Source organism: Halichoeres trimaculatus, unplaced genomic scaffold (assembly GCF_033239565.1).
Source record: "Halichoeres trimaculatus isolate MK-OKI-2021-1 unplaced genomic scaffold, fHalTri1.1 fHalTri1_scaffold_13, whole genome shotgun sequence".
Taxonomy (NCBI): Eukaryota; Metazoa; Chordata; class Actinopteri; order Labriformes; family Labridae; genus Halichoeres; species Halichoeres trimaculatus.
In genome coordinates this window covers 17,316,733-17,339,012 of record NW_027437191.1, presented here as the reverse complement: position 1 = coordinate 17,339,012, position 22,280 = coordinate 17,316,733, and the positions used below count along the sequence as shown (strand labels likewise).

Below are 22,280 nucleotides of genomic sequence, written 5' to 3'. Positions count from 1 at the left end.
GGAAAACAGGCCGACACTGATAACCATGACAGCATGGTGGCAAAGCTTTCCATTCTGATTAATAATAGAACGCGTACAGTGGAAAAGTTGTTGGGAGCCAACAGTTTAAATACTGAAGGTGTAAAGACAACTAGTGATTTTGTATCCAGGGAGCTGAGAGATATTAAGAATAAGGGGAACAAACAAAGGAACAACAAAGTTGACTCAAGGCTCAGAACGAAGGAACAGCACATGTCGTCCTGTGAAGGTGTCACAGAAATGGAATGCTACTCCTCCAGATGGAAGCTGAGGCTTCTGGGGTTTCCTTAGAATGACCGTGAGGATATCGAGGCAAAAATCATCAATATTTGCAAGAAGGTGCACCCAGAAGAGAAGTTAAAACTTCCATACATACACAGGCTTGGCAGGAAAGATGGTAATAAGGTGACACCAGGAGTTGTAATTATGCAGTTCTAGCTCCACACCATGAGAGGTGCTGTGGTATAATGCCTCACGTGTGCAGTCTGGTTTGGCTACATGACGTTTTGAGGATTTCGCTCTTAAAAGTTATATATAGTTCACCTGTGTAAACATAAAACTAATTTACCGTACTTTGAGTAAATTATTTTTCTTTACATTAGTTTTTATAAATGTGTCCTGTTTATGCCTGCCCTTAATTCAGTTTTATGTTGTTCTTAAGAGAAAACAGGCATGTGTCAACTTCAAGCTCTTTTTAGGAGCTTCTGTTTTGATACTATTTGATGATTTTAGTGAACTGTGGAGATGCTTTACAGATTAAAAAACCCAGAATTTAACTTGTTCCCTTTTTGCTATGTGTGTGTGTGTAACATATATTTTACACACATAATTTTCAAATGTATGTATTTCAAAAATATGTAATGTATGCTATGATCTTGTTTCCCATATCTCTACTTGATTAAGTTAAACATTTTTTTTATTTAGGCCTTTACTAAACACACAGGCTACTCTATGACTGCAGTGTTAATGAAAAGTAACACAAGTGACTAGGTTTTAAGAGGCTTTTTCTGTGTATACCAGAGACGCTTATGTGATATTATGAATGTTATACTTTTACGTTTTCTTGTACCCGTTGGATTATCAATCACGTGTGTAAGGTAAAGGATTAACATTTCTCCTCGAAGGATGGGAACCGAGGTAGGAAAAATCAATAACGGAATGCGACCCGAGTCCGTTCACTCTCCACTTCCTGGGCCGTGGTCAGCTGATAAGACGCTGTGTCACATGACTGCTGTTTACTTCCCTGTTGCTACATATGTGTACCTATTTCCTACAGCGTAGCTTCATTTAGCAGGTCCTGGTGGAGTGAAGAGAAGCACCGAGTGCAGGAGGCTCCTTCGACTTTGAGACTTTGAGACTTTAGATGACGGATTTCAGTAAGTTTGCCTTTGCAAAGGAGTGTGTCTAAATGCTATCAAACATTTGAAGTTAAAGTTGATTTGCACATGTGAAGTAACTTGTAGTTTAAAAAATAGACTTAATCTTCTTTGAGTTGCAAATGTTTCTTGCAAGAAAAGCTGCTTCTTAATTAGCACAAGTCATTTAGATAGATGTAAAAAAAAAAAAAAAAAAACAACAACACGAAAATATACTCGAGTTTTTACCTTTTGGTATTGTAGGTTTATGTCTGCTTTGTTATTGCCAAGTTGTAAGGACTTTGTTTGCTTTACTACCCGCTGCGAGTTCGTTAAGTCAGCTGACAGGATGAGTCAACTGGCAGGTTGTCTGGCCTCTGCCAAAGTTACACCCAGTCAGGTGAGGCTCAGGTGGTGTTTGAAAGAGGTTGATAGCTGTCAATTGACGGATACTGGCAGTACTGAGCCCCATGTACAGTCAGGAAAACTTATTGGTGACTTCCACTTTACTATACTGACCACAGTTTCACTTTGTCCTCTCTGCAGAAATGCATTTTGCTGTGTTTTTATTTGTGTCAACACTATCTGCAACCACCTTTGCCCTTGATAATGGAGTGATGAGGACACCTCCTATGGGCTGGCTGGCATGGGAGCGCTTCCGCTGTGATATTGACTGCAACAATGACCCCAAGAACTGCATCAGGCAAGTTGGCAAAACATACAATTCACAAAAACTTGTATCTTGCTCTTTGATTAAGAGATTTCATAAGTGGTTAAAACAGGGAATTTGGCTTCAGAATATCAAACTCATCTTTCTGTGCATTTGAATAAAATGTCTCAGATAAATGTTAGATTGAAAAAGGTGTTGGCAAACATGTTTACTAGCCAATCAGATGAAAGGATCATCAGTAATGCTCTGATGTGTGAATGGATGGCAAACATGTTTGCTAAGGCGGCTGTGTCTGCAATCTAAACCAACCAATTTTGTGATGACAGTAGTATCCTCCTTGCGGATGAATATCCTAAATGTGCATCAGTTCCTCTTCACACACTTATGGTACTGTCACTTATGTTAAGTGTTTGATTGGAAAATAAATGTATCAAAAAATTTAAAGCTAAAATGTTTCGCTCCTGAAATGAACCTACAAAGGTTATTAATACTTTCTACTTTTCAGCTTAAATGAGCTTTATAGTAAATTCCAGCTCACTGCTTAGCTGTTAAACCTGCAGCTGTTCTGTTTGGTCTCACCTCATAATATTTTCTTTATATCAAAATTTTCCCTTTAGCAGAGCTTCAAAACAACCTTTACTCTACCTGCTAAGCCCCAAAACAGCAAACTAAATTAGTGAGCATCTAACTATTGAACAAAGTGGAACACATGCAGTGAAAGAGTGAGATACTCATTTTTGGAGCAGGTGGAGGAGACCAAAAACAGATGGAAAAGTCTTCATACATGATTGCCTTTTCAAGTTTTAACAATGATGTATGTCTTTTATCAATTATTTAGACTTAATTTTCAGAGCACTTTTTATACACATTGGAAAAACACAAAATGCTATACATAAGAAAATATACAATAAGACCACCTCACCCCACAATCTGTATACAAGGGATCTGACATGGCATAAAAAAAGGGTGTTGACAATGCAAGGAATCATTTCATCCTAATGAAAAGAATGCAGGAGCAAGAAAAAGATGTAAAAATGCACGATAAGAAACTAAATCAACCAAAATGAAATTAATTAGTAATTTAATAATACACTACTGAACTTGTGAAAAAGTTGTGAAATCCAGTAGGAGTTTAAAAAATCATAAACAAACCTACAAAGTTGGTTGTACAGTTGGACTGTACTGCCCATGTGATTTTTATGCAGGTGTATAAATGTGGGCATCAATGCAAAAAGAAAAAAAAAAATTATCACTGAGTTGCTTACTGTAAGTTTCCTCTACAGCCCCTTCAGTTCTCTGGTATTTGCAAGCTTTCCTAAATTAAAAACAAAAAAGCCACAAACCCAACCCAGATATTCTAACAGGAACATACTGGATGAGCTGTGGTAAATTGTATAAAAATAAATGATTTAATTGATGAAAGATAGTGTTACTACTTTTTAACAGCCATCTTGTTTTTTCATAAGTATTTGAATGGTGCATCATTTGGAATAATGCTGTTAAAGGGAATTGTGGGATGTTTTCTTCCTGTCTGTTTTTAAAAAGGATGTTGCAGTGTTTCCTTTGCTAAATAAGATGAGAAAGGAATAAAGTTCCTTTTCTTTTTTTATTTAGAGAAGTTATGTGGTTGTCCTGTTTTTTTGACTTGCAGGTCCTGTTATTCAGGAACCTTCTAAAACAGAGAGCATAAAAATACTTCTGCCATGGACCTTTTTATATCTGTAGGAAAAAAATACATTTCCACATTTTTAATAGAGCCCTGTAACTACTGATGTGTCTGTCAGTTTTGGGGTTTATTTCTCCCTACTGCTCAAAAGAAGTCCCAAAAGGTGTTGATCCATATATAAACATGCTTTATTGGGTATCTCTTCCCCAGTCTAATTAGACTTTTTGTCGTCTTCCCAGTGAGAATCTGTTCATTGACATGGCCGACAGACTCGCAGAAGACGGCTGGAGAGAACTCGGTTATGTTTATGTTAACATCGATGACTGCTGGTCCTCCATGGAGAGGGATGAGAGGGGACGGCTACAGGCTGACCCTAAAAGGTAACACTACAATGAATACTGTATACAGATTGGATACAGCATGTAGATTAACACACTTATACAGTAGAGGCTGTTTCTCAGTGCAGTGAGCTGTAACTTAAATCTTGATGCTTAAGAAACAGTTAAACAAAGTGTCTGCAGTGTGACTGTCATGCCATCATATGACTTAAAAAATACATGAGTCAGTAGCTTCTCCAGTGTGATGTGTTTATAAATGCAGTATCAGCATCAGGATGACCTCCCCACAAGGTGGAAGTGGTGAACAAATCAGATTATCCCCCCCCACTGCAGGATTTACTGATGATTGAAGTATTCATCTTCGCAGTATTTCTTCCTGTTTTTAATCTGCAGTCTTCTTCACTCCTCTTCTGCCTCAGGTTCCCAGGTGGCATCTCCAAACTTGCCCGCTACTTGCATGACAGGGGTCTGAAGCTTGGGATCTATGGAGACATGGGCACACACACCTGTGGGGGCTATCCGGGCACCCCGCTGGACAAGATTGAGATCGATGCTCAGACTTTTGCAGACTGGGAGGTGGATATGTTTAAATTTGATGGCTGCTACTCCAACGCCTCCGTGCAAGAGAAAGGTAAGGACAGGGGAAGTGAAAGTGTATTTGGATGCTCCTGAAACAAAAATGTTTAACTCTTTCCTCTCCTGGTTAGGTTACCCTCTTATGTCAAAAGCTTTGAATGCTACGGGCCGTCCTATTGGCTACTCCTGCAGTTGGCCCGCCTACCAGGGAGGGCTGCCACCCAAGGTGTGATTAAGATGTCTTAAGATTGTATTGGTGTTCACCTGGATCTTGAGACCTCATCTTCTTATATATTTCATGTCATTTAAAACTCAAACTTCAGCAGAAGTTGAGTCTTTTACATGATTGGGGTAAATTATACCTCTTATGTTTGTGTTTTCAGGTGAACTACACTCAGCTGGGCGAGATATGCAACCTGTGGCGAAACTATGGCGACATCCAGGACTCCTGGGACAGTGTGCTAAACATTGCTGACTGGTTCTTTGCGCACCAGGATGTCCTGATACCTGCTGCCGGACCTGGGAGGTGGAATGACCCAGATATGGTCAGTTTGACGCCAACAACTGAAACTCTATTCACACATTTGCTCCTTTCTCTCCATTATTTGCTCAGGCAGTGATGTCGAAAGAATAGAGGTTCAAGTTAAAGACAGAGGCCTCATTTTAGGTCTGGAGCTGATTTAGAATTTTTTTCAGCAGTGGGGGATCAGATCTGCATCTTTTGGAGCAAATTCACTATCAGCTCATCTTTTTTTAAAAATCTATCTCCTCCTTGTCTGTGTGACCCTCAACTCTTCAGTTGATCATCGGTGATTTTGGCCTCAGCATGGATCAGTCTCGCTCTCAGATGGCTCTCTGGGCCATCATGGCTGCTCCTCTCTTCATGTCCAACGACCTGCGCACAATCAGCAGCGGCGCTCGCAGCATCCTTCAGAACAAAATGGTCATCAGCATCAACCAGGACCCCATGGGCGCCCAGGGACGACGCATTTTAAAGGTGCACACTTTGTAACATGACATGCTCGTGATGTATTTTGTTCTCTATGCTGGTATTAACACACCTTATGTCAGGGATGTAAAACACACAGCCTGCGGGCCAAACCTGGCACTGCAGGGGATCTAATCAGGCCTGTAGAGTGAATGTAGAGGTGAATAGCAAACCTGGATGGTTGATGTGTATATAGTAAGTTTCAGTGCTGATGGAATGTAATACTGACCACGATGCGGCTCAGCGTAGTGAAAAATACAACAGCTTACAAGGACAACTGAGAAGAGAGAAGATAAATGAACTGTTGGTGTGTCTAAGGAAACAACAGTCTGTATTCATTTGAAGTTGAGAGGTCAGAAACGCAGATCAGAGCCAGCTAACTTATTGCTAACGTCGGCGTAAAGCCGCACTACATGGCAGAGTTTGTAAAAACATGCGCACTGAAGGCTGGGAAGCGAAAACTTTTTCCAACTTGAGCCTGATGAGGAGTACTGTTGCAGAGAGGATTTTGGAACAGTTTTTTAGACATGCACCAATCAATCAGTGCCGATTTTCTTAATTTTGAGGGATCAGTTCAAACCCATCCTTGCAATAGAAACTGATCTTATATAACTACGGGAAGGCCTGACAGCCAGCAATTGTCGTTTTTTGCTCTGAGACCTAAAACTCAGGACACTTTATTGGTTGTTTAAGTTAAAACATAAAGATTTTATGATTTCACTGGCATTGTTCAATGATTTCCAATAAAATAAGATTGGAATATTGATGGTAAATGCTGTCAGTTATAAAAAATAGAAACCTTATTGGTAGGCTTTTTAAAGATCTGTGAAAATTGTGATCGGATCCCCCTACAATTTTTCATTTTCATTTTTCTTTTACAACTACGAAGCAGGGAAACGTAACTTGGTTTGTTATGTGTTTAAAATAGTTCCCACTTCAGTTTGTAAAGTGTAGGGAGTCTGTGTTCAGAATAACTACCCAGACAAAGAAAACAGAGTTAAAATGATTTGTAGATCTTAATAAGTTGATTTATTCTATAAGCGTAATACATTTTCACTTCTAAATACCTGTACTTCAGCGTTTTGTACCTTTGTACAAAGAATTATAAAGTACATGTTATTGATGAACTGAGACTTTTCTTGAGAGCTCTCAGGCTATTCATGAAATGTTTTGTAGAAGGATAGTTCATTACTTCACTTTGCACTAAAACAAAGGGGGAAACTTGGACTTGTTACTTATAGGTAAAAATGCTTTAAATGGTTCGGCACACCTGAGCTCAAATTAGGCTGGATGTGGCCCTCCATTTGAAAAAAGTTGAACAGCTCTGCTTTATGTTGTTTCTTACAGGAGAAGAGTGGTATTGAAGTGTTCTGGCGCTCGCTGTCAAACGATGCCAGTGCTCTGGTGTTCTTCAGTCGTCGTACTGACATGCCCTATCGCTATCAGACATCCCTCAGCAAACTCAACTATACCACAGGCAGCTACAAGGTGCGTCCTCTATACAGTTCCTCTTTCAATCATCATCAGCCATGTAATCATCTTTGACAGCACTTTGAAGAACAAACTTTGACCAAGAGGCTTTAAATTAGTGAAAGTGTGTAGCTACAGCAATACTCTAACAGTTAGTTTGATAGTAAGTCAGAAAACGTAGCTGTTTGTTCACTGGGAATAAAATGACTGCTTTTAACTGCAGTTCCTATCTACTGACATGTTTAGTTATTGTCTCTTCTGATTTAAAGTGTTTCTCTGCCATCATCTCTCTTTAGATCTATGATGTCTTCACTGACAAGACTGCAACACTGAAAGACACCACCAACTTTATGGTGTCAGTGAACCCCACAGGTGTGGTCATGTGGCACGTCTCTGCCCCTGCCAAACTCAACCAGCGCCTTTTCTTCAAAGGTGGAAATCTCAAGGGATCTGCCCAGGGGGAGGATGAAAACACTATCCCTCGTGTGTTCCTCTGAGTGCCTGGTTGAACGTTTTCATTAAGAATCAGATGACTGTGTCTGACTTGTAAAAGAGTTGCACAAACCAAAAAAGGTGCTCACAGGACGAATCTTCTTCTCTTAATGAAGTGCCATGTTGAATTCTGAATTGCATTATGATTCCAAGATGGTGAAGTACTGTGAACTCAGGGATGGACCATTTAGGTCTGATTATGTCACTGATCAAGCTGATCTCACTGGAGGAAAGTATCGATTCTGGGAACATGCTAAGAAAGCTAATGAATGATCATAGTCCAGATGGCCAAACCTAGAAAACTGACTGCACTCATTCAAATCTGTCTTTTATGGCATGATTTTCTAAATTCCGCCCAAAATTTAGAAGAAGGATCGATTTCATTTTTACTGAATAATGTTTACTTAAGAGTTTTATGAGACACAATCTAGTGAAATATGTCTTTGTTTTTATGTTTTTCCTCAGAAATAAATCATAATCTTTATTCTTTAATAAGGCAAATATGTGTGTTTCATTATGTTCCAAACATTCAATTTTCTGAAGCAGACAAACAGTGGACACATTAGGAGCTCCTTCAACTTATACTGCAGTGACCTTGACCCATAAACCTGCCAATAAATGTGAAAAAAAACAAAAGAATCCTGTTGCCTTCATAGAGACAGACACAAACAAGCAACCCAACTGAAGTTTCACTTCAGCTTCTCAATTTCAGGCTCATGAGTTTTTGAAAACATGTGTGTTTATTGGTTGATTTGAGCTTTCAGTTCCTCTACACCAACTCTCGCCTTATGGTTTAAAGTTTCGGTCCCATATCAGTCTCATTTTTATAATTCCTTATAAGTGCATCTCTTAGTTGTTTCGATAATTTGTTTATAAAGATAAACCTTTGTGATGTTCTTTCACAAGAGTCCCAACAGGAATGACACACAGAATGTTGTTAAAGAGTGTCTGGATAATTTCATCAAACTTGTAATTTTGTACTCTTTCAACAGATTAAATTTTTTGTACTAGCTAGATATTTTGTTTGGAAGAACACCATGGTGTTTACCGTTTAAAGTTGATATCATACATTTTGTATTAGGATTGAACTTTCAACAGGTAGCAATTATTTGACATTATTTTCTATAGTCCTTTGCCTTTTAAGCATTAAACAGGCGCCGCCCTGTTGGGAATGGCTGCCTTTTGCAGCAGCTCTCTCTTCTTTGTCAGTTTCTTGTGATTTTTTTGTCTCTTTTTCATAATCTTTGTATTTGGAGTGGATCATTACTTTGTATGGCTCATTTGTTGGTCATGGACACCAAACTTTTTGTGGCTTCAGTGATTTTTTTACTACTTTTCCTTCTGTGTTTGTCTGGAGACCCTACATGTAACCATGGCTGCATTGTTTACATATAAACGCAGCTGTTAGCAGCCTGTAGCATGTCAATGCTAACTGGTGTAAGGCCTGATGTCTTCCCACAAGGTGAGGAGGAGGTGAGGACGATGTGCTGGTTCTCAGGTGTGCGCTGAGAAGTGACGACATGGACCTATCCTTCCACCCATCGTTATTGGGAACGTAAGATCTATCTCCAATAAGATGAACGAGCTAGCCGTGCTAACCCAGCAACAGAGGGAATACCAGAGGGCAGAGTAGCATCATGCTATTCACAGTTATGGCTAACGGAGCTAACATCAGACACCAACACCACATTGGAAGAGCTTCACCTGCTGTGAGCAGACAGGATCTAGGAGACGGAGATGGAGCATGACTGAAGAAGCTCAGTCCTGGACCCTGTGGAGGTGGAGGCTGGCTGAACTGGAGAATGATGGACAAACTGTCATCATCTATTTTCTTATGGACCTTTTTACACTTTCTGTACACTTTCTTACTTTTGTTTTCTTGATTGCTGCTGTGACTTCAATTTCTTTGAACTTGTTACAATGACAATAAGGTTCTATTCTATTCTATTCTATTCTAAATGACAAGTATAAATCAAATTTATCTGAAAATAAACATGTAAATTGGCATAATAAGAGTTTACTGTCACAATAGCCAACACCTTTTAGATTCATTTTTTTTTTGTAAGTACTTAAATTTTAATAGTTTGACTCATGTCACACTGTTTGTAGTGAAGGCCGTTGGCTGTGTGACCTCTACTGCAGCCAGTTAACAGAACTCCAAGTGCCATCCATCTCCTTTCAAGGTCTTAGTCGTTAATTACTTGAGATAAAATCACAGTCTTCTGACACATGTTGATTTGGAAGTTGTCCTGTTTTCTGTCAAAGATACACTGTGCTACACGTAGGCACACATCCGTATTGAACCAGCAGAGGTCACCACTGCTCTTCAGTCTGCAAGGATCCTACAACAGTAACATCAGCTGCCAAAAAACGCACCTGCTGAAGAGCACAAGGACAGTCAGCCCATTCGGCTCAGCCTATTATCTCTCTGTTATGATTCAGCCTCCTCTGACATCACCTCCTACATTCACAAGTGCACACATTGTTAAAATTATTTTTATACATTTTCAGCCTTCCTTTTCCTCCTCTTCACACCTGTATCCATCTATTCAGTCCTCAGTGTATTCATTCTGTCTTCTCATCTTTATTTCTTCCTCTTCCTCCTCCTCCTCACCTCATCTCATTCAGCCAATTACTGTGCAAAGTATCACCTCTGACCTTGGCCTTCAGAATCTGTGTCTGCAAACAACCTCAACACACAAGAGGGGTCACATGCTTCTTAATGTACATATGACTCAGGTAAACTTGCAGCACAAGACGCCCACCCTCCCTCCCACCCACACTAATTCCTTGAGGGTCATTTCAGGCCAAATTGGCTGTGTGTGTGTGTGTGTGTGTGTGTGTGTGTGTGTGTGTGTGTGTGTGTGTGTGTGTGTGTGTGTGTGTGTGTGTGTGTGTGTGTGTGTGAGAAAGGGGATCTCTCTTTTTTTCCCTTTTAGTCATCTCAGATGTCCCTTGACTGCATGAACACGTCCCATCTCTCTGCATCAAGGTCTCTGCCACTTGGGGCCATGACATGAGGGATATCAGAGAACAGTGTAAGGGTTTCATCGAAAGTGAAAGAGGGTGGGGGTGTTGGCTGTCAGAAGTCTATTGGAATTTGCAAATGAGCGAAGGAAGTCTGTACTGTGAGGGATGAACGAGTAGGGGAGGGGGGTGAGACGAAGAGCAAGTGTGTTCCTGCTGATGCTCACGTAGCCCCACAGCTGCAGAGAGACGCAGTTGCCACTTACGTCTTTGTACCCCACCACAACACCAGCACCACCACCCTCACCACCACGTCAGCGAACACACACATTGTTGTCACGCTAGCTGGTCACACTCTAAGCCTCGCGCCTCAAAAATCCAGCATTGATGAAGGGGGAAGGAAAAGTCGAGCTGCACTGGGGTTGGAAGGATACTAGCAGGACTTTGCATATAGGTCAGGATATATACAGGGTCTCAAAGGGGGTCACACATGCTCCAAATCCCAAAAGTGCTGCCACAGAAAAAGAAACATTTTTCTAAGCATCTTTCTTGGAACACTGTATTTACATAACATGGAAAAACTTAAGTGTATTTGTAAACTTTCTAACCTCCAGCTACATCTGAGTGCTAACCACAGTTAGCAGCCCTCACACAGAGAGACACAAACCCTGTGTCACTGAGTCTCATCTGCTCCTGGCAACGTCCCCGCGCCCTCTAGGGTGGCCTGCCTGCCTGCTGACTGATGACATCATCATCCAAAGGTGTAATCCAAAGCAGATAAGGTGCCATCAGCTGTTATCCAATCCAAAGTCTGATTTTCTGTTAGGCCTATCTCTTGTTTGACCCACAAAGCTGTTCAAACCTTGAATTTCTACAACAGTTAGCTAACAGTTGATGCTACTATGCTATGAGCTACATTAAAGCAAGACTTTTAAAAAAAAAACTTTCGTAAGTTTGGCAAAATTTTGCCCTGCCAATAGGAGATATTTTATAGTAAACGGTATGCTAACCTAGCTTCCTTCTGACTAGCTAGCCCTGAAACCAGATTCCACGTCACTGTTTAATTTATAGTGTCTGACAATTTCAAGTTGCCTTTTTTTTACTTCCACAGAAACAGACATCATAAACACTTTTTGTAGAACACACTGATGTGCTAATTTTTTTTTTGACTTTTTCCAGGTAATCCTGCATCTTGAGGGGTCATGCCAAAAGACCACGTACACGCTGCATGAGCAATGATCTGTAATGATCTGTAATTTCCTGTCTGTGGAAATTTCCGGCTCTGACGTCTTCTTTCTCCCGCTTTTAACGCTGCTGATGGTAAAGACAGACCCCATGAACACACAGTGGCTGAATAATCGGGGAAATATTTGTACATAATTTTGTAAGTGTACGTGTCATTCAACCTCAATGGAAAGTTTTGCCTCCAGAGATGCAAACTGGATGAACTTGATGCCACGTTAGCTTAAGGAATAAAGTTGACAAATTCACATAGTGCAAATAAACTTGGCTTACATAAAGTGTGGATTATAAAGTGTAACTGCTAGCAGCCTAACATAAATTGACCTGTGTGAGTTAGCTGCATGTGTTATCTAATACTCTCTCCATGTTGTCACCACTTAAAGCTGCAAAAAGGGACTCAACATAGGATTTTTCATTTACTTCAGAAGTACTCAGTCATTAAGTGAATTTGGTTTTGGGGTCTGGCTGCCTTCGTCCTTGCCTCTTCTGCTCTCAGGTTTTTACATCAGAGGATATCCTGCTGGTTTTATAGGGATGCTATTATTTCAGCTGGAGCATAGATGCATCTGCTGTGGTATTAGCTGGATGTGTGGACTAGCTGGAAATAAGTGTTCATGATGGCAAAAAGACATCATGTCTGCAGCTGTGAGATTATTCAGTTAGAGATTCATCAATCTATCATCACTGATTGTAGCTTTTCATGTCTTAAGCCATAAACTTCATGTGGTATAACCCTGTGGTGGTGATTTTTATGAATGAATGTCTGGGTTTTGACCACCAGTGGCTGCTGTTGACCCAGAAAAAAACAGACGCGCCTGGTAACTGTTTCCACGACGCTGTGTACGAGGAAGGCTGCACGTTGCTGAGGCGTTGAGTTCGCATGGCAACTGGCCAAGCTGTCAGCTGCCTGCTTACTGGCACCCTGTGTGGGTCAAAGTCACTGGCTGCAGCCAACTCTCGCTCCCTCTCTCAGACACTTTGACCACACATACACACTGTCATGTTCTCATTCTTTCCCTTTGACTCTGCAAACACATTCAAACTCTCATTTTCTCTGATTTTCACTCTCTCATCTCCTGTACAAATAAATCCTCCCTGTCCCCAGTCCAATGGGTTACTGTGAACATATCTTACCTTTGTGCAGACAAGATGTACATCTTTGTGGTTTGTGTGTGGTCACCCCTTTCCCTCACTGTATTCCCTGTCTGAGGTTTCTGTGTCATTTCCCAAGCCTTTCTGGGCAGCATAACAAAACCTCATCTTCCCTTTCAGTGGCTGCTGCAAAGCAGAGCCAACACAGCAGCAGGATTTGGCTCCAATCGCCGGCAGGGAGAATGGTTGGAAAGGACTGGAAAGAGCAGGTGGAGTTCTTTGGCAAGTGTGTATCACCGGTATGCGTGTGAGTGTGTGTGTGTGTGTGTGTGTGTGTGCAGAGGGTCACACTGATAGAAAGATTCCCAGCAGTTATTTGATACACATTCACACAGCAACAGTTTGGTAGGTTACTCTGTGCCATTTGGGACGTTGTTGATAATGCGTCTAATTTTATCCAAAACCACATTATAAAACACAACACGATGCTTTAGAAACACTGACCTACGAGATTAGTCCAAAGAAAGGTGTCATGTGTTGTGGGGCTGCGAATGGTAATGGATACGTGAACGGTCAACAATGCTTCTCATAACCTTCAGTCCCGTCCGTGAATGTACATGAGCTGGTTTTCGGAGCTATTTTTAATTGTGTCTATCAGCCTCTTTTTTATTTATTAATGCAGCTGGATTTATGCTGCACAATGACAGTCACAATTGTCATCTCTTATCTATCAGCTTGTCGGGTTGTCTGTCTGTCAGCGAGACCATTTCCCATTCCTGTCTGTCAATCTGTCACTGCATGGTACATTTGTGCAGTGATTAACTGTGCCTGTTGCTAACTAAAGGTGTCCTGAAGAAGAGGTCATGCTTTGTAGTTTTGCTTTGTCATGCAATGATAACTTCATTTAAATGTATGAAATTTTTTAGTCCTTTTAGTTGAGTCTCAAATTTTAGTCCCGTTAAGCCAACATTTATTGAAACAAACAGTCTAATATTTTGCGAAGACTGGTGATTAATAGTAATTTTCCTTTTTGTGGCACCATGGGGTTTGAGTTAACACTAAAACTAAAGTTCAGCTAATTTAGTTGCTCACTTTTAGCCATGTTAGCATAGGAAATGTTGAAGAGGCTCTGTTCTGCAGTACTAGATGTCACACACATGCACACACACGGTCTTATATATGTAGCATTAAAGCTCCCACAGTTAGTATATTTTAGTTCCTAAGGGGGACAACACATGTATGAAAGGACTGACTGCTGACCCCATATTTTGTTTTGAAAGAGCATAGTCTGTAGGCTGTTTTGCTGATGCAAAAATGCCAGATTTCACTGTTTTGTGTTTTTGTGTTTTTCGTTTACCCAGTTACTTATAATGCTTTTTTAACACACTGAAAGCCCATTGTTGAATATTTTTTTCTTTTACTCAGGTTTAAGTACATAAACTTTGGTGCTGTTTTGGATCATCTATTCGAGGATATTAAGCTTCCTGCCTACAAACACAAAGTAAGGTAGGACACTCGTCCTTAGAAGATGATGAATTGTTTTTATCTCTACATTAAAAATTACAAGCCTGCAGAAAGAAATGTGTTTCCACAAGACCGAGCTGTTCTAAATGTTTTGAGCTAACAAGCATTAAAAGCTAATGAGTGTGTTGCAAGTGCTTGAGTTGTCCAATTTATGCAGTTTTAACTTGCAATTTGTTATTATCAGACAGTCTTTTTGTTTTAATCAGTTTCTGCTCTAGCGCCACAGCATAGCTTTTAAATCTGTATTTTTTTGTTTAGTTAATCACTTGCAAAAAATTAGCTTGCCAAGGGACTGGGTTGGGCTTTGTGTTGGCAAAACAACCATTGTTATGCTGAAATGTAAAACACAAAATATTGCTTCAGCATCTTTGCATGCTTTTTAAATTAGGGGAGAACAGGGTTGTTCCACTTCGCTGTTTCCACACTTTCTTTTACTTTAGTGAGAAGTTCTTGTCATCAAAACATCATTCAGTCATTGCTACATTAAATTAAAGCTTAACATGTTGGCTACTTACCCCACTGTACATCATATACCTATATTATATGACAACCAACGCTAAAGAAAATGTGTTTACAAAGCCAACTTAAATTTCTTGCTCTTCTCATACATTTGATGGCAATAGATCATTTCAATGTACCAAAACATGAAATGTCCAAAAGTAGAATTATTGTTTAATGAGGTTTTTAAGATTTTAAAAAACAAGTATTTCACTTTTTCCCCCATCAAACATAATATTCCCAGAGCTGGAACACCATGTTAAGGATCAGGTTGAAAACAGTCGGGAGCTTTGTCCATTTCACTGATACTCTTTCAGTGTAACCACATTGGTGACAATATTACTTTACTACACAAACTGCCATTATACAAACATCCTGATTGTATCATTTTGACAGTAACTGTCCGCTGACAAATCAGGAGCCTTTTCCATCCTTTCTCTCTCGTTGACCTACTTCTGTTGAGGTGACAGTGTGTCCTTTATGTAAAACACTCGTGTCAGGTAGGTCAGTCGCAGCTTGTGAAGACTGTGCTGCTTTGCCCACCCACTGCCCCCTCCCTCCCCTCCCTGGCCCCCCCCGGCTTCTTAAATCCATGTCATTTGACTCGCTGTTGGCTGGAAAAGATCAAACAGCACATGTAGGGCTGACCTTCAGCCCAACGTCTCTGCAGCCTGCTGCGTATATCTCAGCAGGCGTAGTGCGTCTAAACATTAACTCTGGGACCTGGCACAGTTTAGTCTAATGGTCCAAGTGCATGTGCATATGTGTGTGGAGTGTGCACATAAGTGTGTTTTGTCTAAGTGTCCTGTTGTATAAGACTATCTAAAGACAAAAGATATAAAAAGAGACATCCTAAGTTTTGATATTTTGGAGAGTGAAGAGACAGAGACTTACTGCTGCCTTAAATCTGTGTCATAATCTCTCCTGTGCAAACAGAGTCCAGGGTGCAGAAAACACCTGCTGTACTGGCACAGCCTGACCAGAGTCCTTCTGGCACTTCAGGGGCCTATTTCCACCTGCAGCCATGCTGCCCACCTGTGCTGCAGCGCTCACACCCTCACTGGGACTTGCTGCTGTCTTGCAGTGTTGAGACATTTTGCAGCAGTCTTGGAACCAACATGGGAGCAGCTGATCTCTCAGTCCATTATGAGCACAGTCGAGTCTTTGTGCAAGCAAAAGAAAAGATCTGCTTGTCAACTCAGCGACGTGAAAGTCCCCTGCTCTGTGTCACGGGAGATTTTGGGCCCAGTCAGATCTATGTGTGAATGTTGTCACGTACGGCATTGTAAATTACTCACGATGAAACTATGTCCGCCAAGTACGCAATCAGATTTGCGTTATCACTCTGGCTGGCACCTGTGTTAATGACTGCTTCCCTGCAGACAAGTGGAAATCAACTGATGGATAATTTTCAAGATTACGCCCTTATCATTGTCTTTGCACTCTGATACGCTGCATTTGCTCGCAACCTCAGGTCAAAACAACATTATTAGGGAAGGTTATGTAAGAAATGCAAGTGCCTTGAACTTTGGGTACAGTCATTTATTCTTTATTTCATTCATAAAATAACTTGTATTAAGTTTTTCTAGTTGTTCCTATTGAGAGAAAATTTATATTTTGACAACTATTTTAGAAAAGTTTCATAAAATAATTTATTTTAGTCACTGCATCTATAGGCTAGCTATGCCATCATTAAAGTCATCTGCCTATTTCTTGGAGCAGGGTTGTCTAAAGCTCTGTGTCCACCACGCATTTCAGTTCGGTTCGTCTCTGGCGTTCATCTAGCGCCTCCACTGATTGATCCCAGGACAGATCCCCTAATAACCGAGATGAGCCATCCCACTTTTTGGGACCCTTCTGTAGGGGTGCCAGACTAAACTGATCTGATCTGGAAAGGTGGAGCCATAACACTGCAGATCGTTGATTGGTCAAAAGAATGGTCACTTCCTTTGCGGCAGCAGCTGTATTTCTCCTGGCGGCACACAGTCTTCTCTGAAACAAAGCTTGATTGCGCTCTATCACAAAGAGCCACATGCTGATCACAAAGAAGGTGAATTGCTGGCTGTTTCCTATAGTTGCTTCGTTTACAGTGTTGCATTTTTTTTCTTCATTGGATTTATTAACAGGGTACACTCATGCTATTAATTAAATGACGTGGATAACGGCATCCGGCTTACACACCACCTACCACTAGGGGGCACAGTTGTCTGTGGAAACCATAAATTGTATAAAACATGGATGAAGCATCTAATAACTTCATAACCGCAGAGAAAGAAAAAAAATCGCTTCCTGTACAGTGTCTGCTGATAGTGAAATCAGCGTTTTAGACCCAAGCTGTTTTTTGAACCAGGCTGCAAATATGCCTTTTAATGCCATAAAAGTCAGAGTTTTTGGGTTGGATGTGTACGTGACTTCCGGTCTTTCTGCAGCCAGCCTCAAGGGGATTCTCAACAAACATAGGCTTCATTTCTACCGGATGTTGCCCCTTGGTGGAAACACAAACAGGACCAGGCTTAATCAAGCTAACTCGTACTTTTCTAAACCAACTGCTTGGTGGAAACTGGGCTTAAGTTACATGACATTAGTGGTTTTACTAGCCACAGTGGATACCAGTGAGCTCGGCCCCCTCAGTGAGAAACTGCTAGGAGAAACAGTGCACATCCTCGGCTGCAGTGTACTACCAGCAGGGCCAGGTCTTCCACTTAAATAAGCCAATGCTGTGGATACTCACATGGACACCATCATGAGCTAAAGTTTTAAGGCTACTCAGTGCCTAAAAAAAAAGGAAGAAACATTCAATGCTAACTGGAGAGCAGGAGAGATTCCAAGTTACCTGGTGGTGCAGGTGTGTGAACTGAGAGCTACTGCTCACAAACCAAGAGGACCAGGTGGTGGTAAGATTGAGACTTTGTATCATCAGTAACTCTGGACCTTTGGGAGTCAAAATATACCAGCTGAAAATATAAGGATGCAGTCTGTGATGCTCACCAGCCAGAGGTCACTGCCAAACTGAAGTTTGTCACCCACTTTTTTTTTGTTATCTGGGAGTTAAATCAGAAAACCAGAGAAGCCGAAAGAAAGATCGTCTTCAAAATTACACAAGACAAAACAGTGACACGACAGTTATAGCGCCAACTATAGGCCTGGCATGCTTACTGCAGCGTTTCTGCATTGACACAGATTTTTCTCTCTGCATTTTGGAGTGAAACGTTTTGTATACGGGGCCTAAATATCCCTTTAATACACATATGGAATACAGACTTTTCAAAAAGAACAGACCTGAGTTATATGTGGGTTGGTGGTAGCGTCAGTCATCAACAAACTGAGAGGGTGGTAGTTTGATTCCTAGCATCCTGCACATGGTGAAGCATACCACTCCTGCAAGACACTGAACTCCAAACATGGTGGCATAACAATGTGTGAAATGAATTAGTCAGTACTTGTAGTCACTTTATTCAGCAGTCTGTGCTATCAGTGTGTGACAGTGTGTCTGATTAAGTGAATGTGACTTTAGTGTCAAATTTTAAGTGTGTTGCATTTGGGTCTCTTGGGAAACTAAATCACTGTGTGAGTGCAGCCAATTTACCAATTACCATCATCTGCAGTATTCACCCTGCTACCTCATGGGGGTCCTTGTGAATTGCAGTATAAAACAAGGCTATTCAAACTTACATTTTGGCGCCCCCTGTGGATAAGTGAGTTTTTGAATCTTCGCTGAGGAAAAGTAAAAGAAACTGGCTGTTTCTGCAGCGTCTGACACATGCTCCCAGTAGTTACTGGAATCAAATCATTCTTCATAGAAACATTCAATCTTGTTTCGTGTGTGTTATTGAAGCTTTCATAGAGGCATCTTTATCATTTTAGTCTGACTCGTGCACAGCTGGAAACTCCTCACAGAAGTCCAATTGTTGGAAACTCCAGTGCCTTGTAGAAATGTGTCCAGATGTGTCAGTTTACATACAGTTTGGAGGTGACTACTTTGCTATTTTTTTTTTTATGTATCTTCAATCTTAGTTTCCTTTTATATGCCTCAAAAGATATTGCATCTGCCCCATGGCCACCGGGGGGCGGTAGGGTATTATCTGACCCATGACAGGGGGATTTAATCCCCAATAACTCGGGTGCTTCCCCCCTTTGAACTCTGAGAACCACATCCACTGACTGAATGACCCAAGCCTTTCTGAATGACTGGTATTTGGCGTCAAGTCAATTATGTCTGACCTTGTCCCTGACACCCTGCACTTCTGAATCACATATAAAACTTTATCTGCTCAAATTTTTAAAACAATAATGCTGATTTGGGATTATTTTGTCTTCTTGTCCCCTTTACCATACTTTGGTAAAAGCTGTGGTAATCAAAAATGTGCACAAGCATGATTTCTCCTTGAAAGCTGATGCTATGTGCATGTAGCTTAACATTTCTAGACAGAGGTCACTTCAGGTCAAACCCACAAAGAGGTGAAGAGCAGGAAAGGATGAAAATGAAAGGGAAGATTTAGGGGACAACATGAGCGGATCGTAGTGTTCCTCTCGAGGCTTCATAAATCACCTGCTTTAACCCTTTGACCTCGTTGCAACACATGGAGACCTCTTCCACTTCCACTGCTCGGTCCAGCAGTGTAAGCACAGGCAGAAACATTTTCTTTCCCTCAAAGGGAAGTCTCTGATAAGCCCTAATCTCTCACCTTACTGTTTTATGCCACCCAGCAGCCCATTCTTACCCCCTCCAGCACTTTGAAGTTCTGAAAAGCAGCCATTGTTTACTTCAGAGCGGGCAGGAACGAAAAAAAAAATCTGCTGAGCTGCTGCTCGTGTGAATGATATGGAAATTCGCGACATGGGAATTTGAGTTTGAGAGTGCCACAAAAAGAAATGTGTGACTTTTACAGAGGAGATTTGTGGCAGCCTGAATGGAAATATTGTTGTGGGAGGATTTATTGTGGTTGTGTGTGGGAATTTAAAACTGTGGGGCTGAGAGAGAAAAAATGATGGATTTTTTTTTTTTTTTAATCTGATGCTGAGTTTCCTGCTGTTATGGTCTGCTTACTGTGTTTCATACACACACAGAACACACACACACAAACTCATACATCTTATATACAATCAGTCAGTTCCTGACCGTACAGCTAGAGAGAACAAGAGCTTTCTTTTCAGCTCCAATGGAAAATATGTCCCCATTAAGTCACAGGACTACCTTGGTAATTAGCCAGCGTCAAATATTTGACTTTGTCATTACAACCACCTGTCTCTAACAGTCGCTCACACACACACACACACACACACACACACACATACACACACACACACTCACAAACTCACGCTGTTGCACTAACTTGTTCTGGTCACGTACAGGGACCCTGCATTGGGTTATATCCCAAGAGAATTTGGTTTTGTTTTATTGGAAACATTGTCATGGATTTCTAAAAATAATAAAACACATCAGACTTTCTCAGGGAAGGAGCGATAAAGTCTAGGCTTGGTTCCTGGAATTTACATGGTTCAGCAAACTTTATCAAGATGAAGACAGTTATTCAATATCTGACAGCAGGGAGGTTAAAAGACTCAGAAAACAACCAAAAACAGATATGAAAGCAAGACAGCCAACAGCTGCTAAACAGCTTTTAGATAGAAACATCAACAGAGAGATCATCAGCACAAGATCATATTATACAGGAGTAAGATCCAGTAAATGTGACATCGGTCTGTCAAAGCTACTGTGAGGAGCTGGTTCTGAAACTGACTAAAATGACCAGTGATGCCTCATAGTTTTTAAGCCTTGCAGGGTTGGGTATCACCTGAAGGAAGCAACAGCATGTAGGCAGGATAACAGTGAGTGTTGACTCTAGGTGCTATTGACAGCAGGAGCTTTCTCCACAAGCTAGGGTGTTTCTAAGGAACTCAGCATGTTCAAACAGCAGGAACCAGGGTCTAAAATTAGATCCTGGGTAGTTAATCCTCCCCCTGAATAGCTACTGCTCTGAAGTAGAACTTTCCAAAGTTCCAGGAACTTTTGTAGACAGGGCCCGCAATGCTGAATGTTTTTGTTGGGTGAAATACTCACAATATTTTTATTTAACCCTCCACACACAGAAATGTCAAATTTTGCAAACAGGGGATGCATCTTGCTGAAAGTCACTTGTGAACAGGGTCTCTATTTTAACCAAAACGCCAATCAATTTCTGCCATGGCTTTTCAAATGTGTCTTCTTCCTTCATGTTGGGCTTTTTGGCTGTTTTGAAATCACCTTGTCAAAAGCACCTAACTCATGCTGAGTGGTCAAATTAGTTTGCATGTAGAAAAGGACAATTGAGTGCAGGATGACTCTCCCCTATGCTAACAGCCTAGCTGTAGTTCAAATTTAGATAACAATTAGGCAACATCATTATATTACTTGAACAGCGGTTCCTGGAACTATGGATGTGGTCATACCTGCCCATCAATACCATACCCAAGCAAGCTGTAATCATAAACTCTAGTTTGATGGCCAGGCACGATACACTTCCATGGCTTTGGCACACTTCAGAGAGGTGTGCTTCTGTGAGGTACACCTCATGCGTTTTTCGCATACATACACAATGAGGAGATGAAGTATTATCACTGCAACTGCTCCTTTTGACAATCATTTTAAACAATGGCAGGGGTGTTAGAGGGTTGTGTTGGACCAAAACAACTTAACACAAGCCCAAAAGCAACTGAAGTCGTAGCCGTGTTCTCTGGGTTTCATTGTGCTGACCCTGATGAGGCTGCAGTTCTTATAAACAAGCACTTCACGATGACCTGCCCCTTGTACATGCGTCATTGTGTTGTACTATGACATAATGACATATGTACCAGAGGCATTGTGCTCAAGTTGCTAGGAGCCGCCCTGCTGGCTATGGCTGCCTTTTGCAGCAGCTCTCTCTTCTTTGTCCGTTTCTTGTAATTCTTTTGTCTCTTTTTTGTCATATTTGTATTTGGAGTGGATCATAACTTTGTAAGGCTCATTTGTTGGTCATGGACACCAAACTTTTTGTGGCTTCAGCGATATTTTTACTACTTTTCTCCTGTGTTTGTCTGGAGATCCTACATGTAACCATGGCTGCATTGTTTACATGTCAACTCAGATATTAGCAGCCTGTAGCATGTCAATGCTAACTGGTGTAGGGCCTGATGTTTTCTCACAAGGTGAGGAGAAGGAGGTGAGGACTACGTGCTGGTTCTCAGGTGTGAGCTAAGAAGTGACGACATGGACCTGTCCTTCCATCCATCGTTATTGGGAACGTAAGATCTATCTCCAATAAGATGGACGAGCTAGCTGTGCTAACCCAGCAACAGAGGGAATACCAGAGGGCAGAGTAGCATCATGCTATTCACGGACATAGGCAACGAAGCTAACATCAGACAC

General features: G+C 41.1%; 1 protein-coding gene across 1 annotated transcript; it reads left to right on the top strand.

Moving 5' to 3' along the window:
* The first annotated feature begins 1,247 nt into the window (after nucleotides 1-1,247).
* On the top strand, nucleotides 1,248-8,596 carry naga (N-acetylgalactosaminidase, alpha). Its single transcript, XM_074684544.1, has 9 exons — nucleotides 1,248-1,394; nucleotides 1,920-2,076; nucleotides 3,949-4,089; nucleotides 4,467-4,678; nucleotides 4,755-4,849; nucleotides 5,007-5,168; nucleotides 5,423-5,620; nucleotides 6,959-7,099; nucleotides 7,378-8,596. Exons 1-9 carry the CDS (start codon nucleotides 1,382-1,384, stop codon nucleotides 7,576-7,578), a joined length of 1,320 nt encoding a protein of 439 aa, XP_074540645.1. The 5' UTR covers nucleotides 1,248-1,381; the 3' UTR covers nucleotides 7,579-8,596.
* Nucleotides 8,597-22,280: the final 13,684 nt, after the last annotated feature.